Genomic DNA, 8180 nt, shown 5'->3' on the forward strand with positions numbered 1-8180 from the left:
AAAAAAAATTTATTATATATCATAAAAAATTACTTAAATTTATTAGAAATAAATATTTTATTAATGGTGGGTCATTTATAACAAAAACTCTTCATATTTTTTATTTTTGAATTTTTTTAATTTAACTTAATTATTTTATTGTAAAAATATATTACTTCATTTATACAAATACACAAATAAATACTTTATTAATGTATGAACATTTATAAAAAAAAAACTCTATATATTTTTTTTCTATTTGTTTATCTCACTTCTAATCATGAAATCATAGTATTATTTTTTTTACATTTTAAGTATATATATATTTTTTATTTTTGAATTTATTCACTAGGAGTTACTACCCATGACTTGCCCCTCTTTAATTTTTACTTGTAATAATATTCATGACTCTCATAATTTTTATATTCATAATCTCCAATTTAAATTTATAAGTTTATGTGTCTTATGGAATTCCTCTATTTTGCCTATAAATTTATACTAGTTTCATGAAGATTCACATTCACAATTATTCTTTCTTTTTTCATCATATAAGTTTGATTTGTAACAAAAAAAGAAGTACATGAAGGTAAGAAATACTTTATTGAAATTTTTATTTTTTATTTCCTCTATTTTTGTCTATAAAAATTAGTATTTGATTTGTGAAGGAAACTAACATGTAACCAAAAAAAAAAGTACATGAAGTTAATAAATATATCATTCTCAAGTCCTTATTTTTTCATTTCCTTTATTTTGTCTATATAGATTCATATTTATTTTCATGAAGATTCACATACAAAGTTATAATTTCTCTTCTTCATAATACTTGTTTGTGAATTAGCTAACATGTAACAAAAAAAAAGTATATGAAGGTAAGATATATTTCATTCTTAAGTCTTTCTTTTTATTTTTATGTACTTAGACATGCTTTCTTAATATATATTTTTATGTTTGTATTATAATTTATCAAGTAAGTATGATTAAAAAAATCTCTTTAATTCTTAACAATGTTTTGTCCGTATGCAATTACTCTTTCTAATAGTTAGTTTTCCATATATAATATAGTTTGATTATAATATTTGTTAGATTTCAAGAAAAAATTATTATTTAGTATTGTTACTACTATTGAAAAGATAATATATAAATATATTAAATATGGTTTAGATGTCGTTCTTTCTTTTGACATAATTATTTTTAATTTGTGTATGCTTTTTTTTTATTCAGTTGGTTGCATATATGAAGAGTTTGACATATGGATCAAAACATGATGGCGGATCTCTTTGCAAAGGAAGATGGTACAAGGAAAAAAAAATGAATCATAATTAGAGATTATTTTTTCACTTTGAAATTTATTAGCAACTTAGTTACTTTTGCTAGAGTTTCTAAAATTTTGATTTATGTAAATAATTTAGCTAAATGTATTATATTGTCAATGCTAATCATTTGATCCTTTAGTATTCTATTTTCTCTTTGTTATGAAAAAAATAAATATAATTATTTTATTTTAACAACAACAAAATTTATGATGATTAGTTTCACTTTTATTATACATTATAAAAAGTAATTGAAAAATATATTATTATTTTCATGATGTCATTTTTTGCATATGTACAAGAATGAGGAATGTTGCAGCAGTTAGCGGACAATATTGCTGGATTAGTGCCTAATTGCTCATTTCTGTTCAATTTGTATAGACATTATTGGCCATTATGTAATGGTTACAAAATTGTTATTGCCTGTATTTGATTAAATCTTTTTCTCATTTGATTTGACATCGTGCCTACTTCTATTCCTCAATATTGATCAGAGATTGAAGGAATCAACAATCTATAGTCGTTCTTTTTGCTTTGAAATGTATTTATAATTTTTATGTAGTCACCAATTATTATATTATCTGTTCATTTTTCGTATTTTCACAACTTTTTTTTATTTTTTTATTTTACAAATAAAATCAATACATAATTAGTAATACATTTAGTGGCTAATAAAATTATACATTTGAATTATTTATAACTCATGTCTCTTCATCTTACTTGTAAAGTTTAATACTAAATATGAATCATGACTTTATATGCTTCATTTTTCATAAATCTTATAAGTATTTAATTAATGTTTAAAAAATTATAATAAGCAAATGTAATAATAAAATAAAAGAAAACAATTTTGTTTTGACGAAATCTGAATTTGGATAGCACATCACTACTCCTAGAAAAGATAGAGAAAATTAAAACATCTAAAATATTTTCAACCTGACACAATATATTGTTATTTTAACATATTATCCCTTATTCCATTTACTTCACCACGGTGAATATTTTGTTCTAATATATACATATACAAAACAAATAAATATATTTTATATGTTTTAAAAAAGTCTATGATATCACAGACGAGGAGAAATACAAATATTATCTATATATTCGATACTAACCTAAATATTATATATTTCATATTATTATCTTATAAATATTTCATATAATCGCGCAAAGCGCAAATAGTTTCACTAGTTATATATATATATATATATATATATATATATATACACACAATAGATTGAGTTTACTTTTGTACTCTATTCATCAAATTCAATCAGCGGCATTTTCCTGCATATTAGAAATAAATTTTAAAATAGAAAATCATGTATTTCATATGCTCATCACTATATTGTTCAAATACCAGGCAGGCCTTTCCCAACCCCTTCACAGTTAAATGATCCCCAAACATGTGCAAAAACTATAACATCTTGGAGAAAACAATAGAGCATGTATTCCAAGACTGTCACAGTAGGCAAATATATGAATGATAAAATAAATTTGACACAAAATAGTAGGCAAACAGTTAAATGATCCCAATCATGTACAAAGCAGACCCATCCCAATATGAATGATAAAATCTGCTCCCACTTTTTCAACTCATCACATAAAAATAAGAAAAAAAAATTCACTTCCTTGGAGGCTATTCTAGTTATTTTCTTAATCACCTCATTCTAATTAATAATCTAGTATTTATTAAAACTGTTAGAACTTAAGAGTAAACTTAAATGTAGAAATGAAGCTAGTTCCTCTAAGATGTGGATGGTATCTAATACAGGTTAGACCTACTGGCAGTTAGTCTTAGCAAATACAAAACCTTACTTTTAGATCCACTTAATAACAAAATTTCTAACACTAAGTTATGCACATCCAAGAAAGACTCAACCTTGCCAGCATTTGGTACCAAGAGTCATAAAACACACACACACACACACACTACAAACAGAACAATAAAAAATCTAAAATAAAGATAAAAGAAAGGTTATAACCTGAACAAGGATTCTCTTTTTATTGTAGACAGCTTCACCGGGTACCCATTATTAGTAAAAAGATCATCTTCCTTGCCCTTGGCAATGAACACGCATCCATGTCTATGAGGCTCAACCAGAACAATGCTAACACCCTTTGAAATAAATACACCTCCATTGCAAAAGAGAACAGGTAAACAAGAACTAGGCTTCAAGATTAAGACAAATGACAACCTATTATTTTGTTGTTTCCACTTCATTTTACACATATCACATCTGTTGGATAGCTGAATTTTCCTGATCATCATATTATAAAGAGTGAGGTATGTCTCATTCAGATCTAACTAACCAACATATAGAAAATGGTAGTGCCCAAGATCAAGCATGTTAAGCTAGATGTATAAGAAGAATATCAACATGAGTATCAGCATGAGTAGGCTACATGTCGAAATCATATAGCTAAAGATTAGCATGTTTATTTATCACAATAGAAAAACAAGAGTCATCGAGCAAATTGAAAGAACCTTCCCCCATCACAGAACTATCGAAATGCAAACTTTCAACATATATTCAACAAAAATTAGTATCTTTTGGACAGATAGATATATGGGCTATAATAGATGCAAAAAGAAGAGAGATTTGCAGTATATCTGTGATAGTGGAAAAGGAGGGAGGTTTCCATGGCTCACTACAGTATTATCAAAAGTAACTTTACGATAATACATTAACACAATCACGAAAATAAATAGCAGAAGCTTGAGATAAGTAACAGAAACTTAGTGGCAAATAAAAATAAATTGCAGCAGCTTCAAAATAGTTTATATGCACTCACCTTCTATTGGAGAAATTTTGAAATGTCAGCCTATATCAATTTCTCTACCATCAACTCCATAGTATCTATTCTCATCAGCCAATTTCTCATCGACTAATTACCCTCACTAACAATGCACAAATTGAGAATATACCCATAATCAATAGAATACAGTTGAAAAATTAAAGCACTAGATAAAGATCATAACAATGAAATAGAAAAAGTGATGTACACTTGGTAAAATGAGTAAGGAGTGTAGTAGTAGTACCCTCCAGCAGGTGGCACTGCAACGCCACTTATTGATGGCATGCAATAAGGCATCCCGGCTGGTTGTGTACCATAGTATCCGCCACTGCTGATCTTGGACAAAATCGTCGGTTCTTGCATCCCATTTCTAGCGTATTGCTGCCATACGATTTGGTCCTATAGTAATTACTGTTTCTTCTCCAAATCCGCCATTTGTATATATGAAGGAGGTGGGAAAATCAAAGATGCAGTCCTGTCCAACTGTCTGGGCTGTTTTTGGTGTGCAGGGAGTGCTAAAACGTGTTGAACTCTTCCCTTGCCCAGGTAAATGCTACACTGCTCGCACTACCACAACTCCAATGGGCAGTGACAACATGTTGCCTAACCATCCCTCGATCATACATCCATTCAACAACAGCAGATCAAGTCTACCGCCTATTGCTGCCTTCTGATGAGATAGATGACTAGTTGTCTCAACAAAAGCCAACTCCCAATCAGTCTTACCACTTTCAGCCGCTAGATTCTGCAAAGCAGAGGTCACCTCAGGTCCAAGATTGGAGGAGAATCCTTCCCATAATCCTTTGTTTCTTCCAGGCCCTGCAAATAATATTATCATTGAACTGGATGAAACTTCCAAGAACATCATGTATCATTTCTCTCATAATAGCGCTCCTTAAAGCTTCTTTTCTGTCATTATATTCTTCAGTACTTGTTTATACATTTAGAGACTTCCATGACAAAACCAAGTATTATGTTATGGAAAAATATGATTAACGACGAGATGATCATATATCACTGCTAAATTTACTTGATAATAGAGCACACATTTTGTACAGGGGCATGAAATTGTTCCTCCATTATGATTTTCACGAAATGCATGGTTTAGAAATTTTCTACTCCATCTAAATATTCTTTACTGACTCTACCATAATCCATCAATATTCTATTTTTAGAATTCTCAATACTTTTTCAAGAAATGTCTTAATTTTATGCAATAACAAGAAAAGAAAAATTAGCATAAAAGATAAAATAATCAACATGGTAGTTCTAGATAAGGTGTTTAAGCTTTTGTTAGCCATGTCTAAGCTTTAACCAGTGTTTTGGGAGGCGAGAAGCGGAAAAAAGCGACGAGGGCTTGCTTCACAGAAGCGAGAAGCGTGAAGCGAAGAGCGCGCTTTTTTAAAAAAAAAGCGACATTTAGTATAAAAATAAAAAAATATTAAATAACTAAATAGAGGTAATATAGTCTTAGATTAAAAGAAAATAGATAGTCAATAATACTCATAAGTCATAACATATAAAGCAAAAAATCAAAAACATAATTAAATCACAAATACTCAAACTCCTATTCTTCAACAAGATCCTCAAACTCTTTAAGTGTCATAACCAAGGGTTATAATTGGTCATCATCTTCTTCATCATCAGAAGTGTCAAAAAATAAAAAAAAGAGCTGCTAGCATACACATTGATCACAAAATAAAAACGAAAAAAAAAAAGAAACAAAAGAATTGAAAAAAAACAGAGGAGGCAGTCAGTAATTGTGAACAGAAACAGAGCAGATCACAGCAGAGATGAAGAGAAGAAGAGAAGAAGAAGAAAAAACTACAGCAGTCGCATCGTGAAGAGAAAAGAAACTCACAGAGATGAAGCAAAGGCGAAGATTGTATATTTCAGGAGAAAAGGAACTCACAGAGATGAACTAATAAACATCGGTTAAAACTTACCTGCAGTTGCGGTCGAGGTGTGAAGAGAGACACGGTCTCAGTCGCGGTTGTGAAGAGAGAAGAAGCGAAAGAAGAGTCGTGAAAGAAAATTAAGTTATATTGTATATTTCAGATTTTTTTAAAAAAAACTAATTTTTTTTTAAAAAAAAAACCCTAATTGTCGCTTTTTTATAAAAAGCGCGCTTTATTGCGCTTTTGCCTTACTGTCGCTTCTCGCTTCTTTATCTGAAGCGAGCGCTTTTTTCAGATCGCATCGCCTCAAGAGAAAGAAGCGCACTGGTGTCGCCTCGCTTTGAAGCGCGCTTTTTTGCGCTTTTCACAACACTGGCTTTAACAATAGAGATTATAGTTGAAACTACTTACCAAATAGAGACTCTTCATGTCTCATAAGTTCAAATTTATGGAGAACTATTTCATTCACAAGTTATTTTATATGTACTTTATAATTAAGTGAAAGTGCAAAGTTGTGTACCTTCCTAGAATGAAAATTTGATAAATATGTATTTAATGTCTACTTGCGGCAGTAATGTACCAAACTTCCATCAGGTAATGAGAATCAACCACATTTGTATGAAGTTATCAATGTGAAGTTGTTCGCAAAAGGGAGCACTTTTTCCATTGACCTTTTCAGGAAGACCACCCATCGCAGTGCCAAAACTTTATGCTTTTGCAAGAGAAAAACTGATTTGGTCTCTCGTAGGTAGTAATATTGGTGAAGTCATAACCCAAAGTCCTGACCAAGGTTATACAGATCCATACCAACCTAATCAGAATATAATTGCTGCCGCCTGCCAGAAACAAATTAACTTGTACAGGAAGGTTAGAATTGGACTTACTTTATCCTCTGATAGTGTGTAACTCCCCTTAAAAACACAATCAGCATTTGAGGAACAAAAGTTCAGGTACATCGCGACATCTTTGCTTTTTGTGATGAATTCTATTTAAAAAAATCTACATAAGTCATAAACCAGATATAGCAAGAACAATGTGTAAAGATCAAGTATGTCACACGAGCTGAAAAACAAATGATTAATACCTTGCAAAGGAATCTGCCTGAAGGATAAAATCTCACATATCGATAGTAACACAACTATAATCACAGAGATGGATTCAAAGTCTGCTCAGGATAGCCCACAACTTATATTAACTCTCTCCAGATGAGGGAAACACCGTCTCTCAAGCAGAATAAGTATTCTTTCAGTAGCCCACCACTTGCTCTGTATTCCGGAGTCCCAGTCAGAGCAAGTCTATTTACAGTGTTTAGCTGCATCCTATGCTTTACAGCTTTCAGTTTTCACTTTCAGTAATAACTATTTTCCATACGTGACCATTAAGGGGTTAGATAAATTCATGTTTGTCGGAATGGCTCTAAAGAAGAAACTCTTGATCCAAAATCATGCCCTCTCCTTGTATCTCCACGAGCACTTCAAATTTCTCTCTTTCAATATTAACACTAGATATGCATATCCCTCAAAACTAGTGCATGTCACATGAGATTAATTCGCGAACTCCAGACTGCGATTGACTAAACTCTATATTCCCCGTACATTTGTCATCTGTACACCCCAGCCTAATAATGAGTGCATTAAAGTGTAAGACAAGCACCAGAGGTGATAAACCTTCAATCAAAAGATTACTACATAAATATGAATAAAAAAGAAGGAGCTTGAGGGTTAAGACTCAACCTATGTGAAACATTGCTAAGTTTACTGCTTAAAAAGCTTACCTCACTTAAAGTCGATGAAGCCTTGACTCCTACATCAGTGGCAATGGTCACTCTTATAAATGGGTCGCAGGGGAAACATCTTCACCAGTAATTCTAACGTCTTAAGAGATAATCGAGCTTTTGATGCTTCTAGGTCACTCAATCAGCCTTCAACATCTAGATTCTCTCCTACCACCAACTCTGTCGATATTGGTTTTCCATAGGGGTGCCAAATGGTTGGATCGGATCGAATTTGAATGAATTGAATATGGATTGAGCAAAAATGGTTTGGATTACAATCCATCCAAATAGAATATGGACAAATATGGATTTGGTCAAATATGGTTTGGATAAAATGGATTCAACCCATTTTAAAAAAATTTTATTCAAAAAAAGAAATTACCCCCTCCTCGGGCACCCCCACCCCCCGGGGCGCCC

At 31.3% G+C, this 8180-nt stretch overlaps 1 protein-coding gene across 22 annotated transcripts in view; it reads right to left on the reverse strand.

The window, feature by feature from the left end:
• Positions 1–2395: 2395 nt before the first annotated feature.
• The window catches only part of LOC107031524, an 8150-nt gene continuing 2365 nt past the window's right edge, over positions 2396–8180 (reverse strand). For 5 of the 22 annotated variants that reach the window (XR_003580287.1, XR_003580280.1, XR_001458233.2 and 2 more), the window contains 6 exons: positions 6874–6974; positions 6510–6770; positions 4336–4910; positions 4089–4194; positions 3278–3553; positions 2396–2579 (listed from right to left, as the gene is read on the reverse strand). Coding sequence is in view for 5 of the 22 variants with exons in the window: in XM_027919541.1 (XP_027775342.1) it covers positions 2549–2579; positions 3278–3553; positions 4336–4454 (426 nt within the window). In the remaining 17 variants the exon portion in view is untranslated. The other 17 variants (XR_003580285.1, XR_003580283.1, XR_003580278.1 and 14 more) reach the window with 11 other exon arrangements.

This window comes from Solanum pennellii, chromosome 9 (assembly GCF_001406875.1).
Source record: "Solanum pennellii chromosome 9, SPENNV200".
NCBI classification, from domain to species: domain Eukaryota; kingdom Viridiplantae; phylum Streptophyta; class Magnoliopsida; order Solanales; family Solanaceae; genus Solanum; species Solanum pennellii.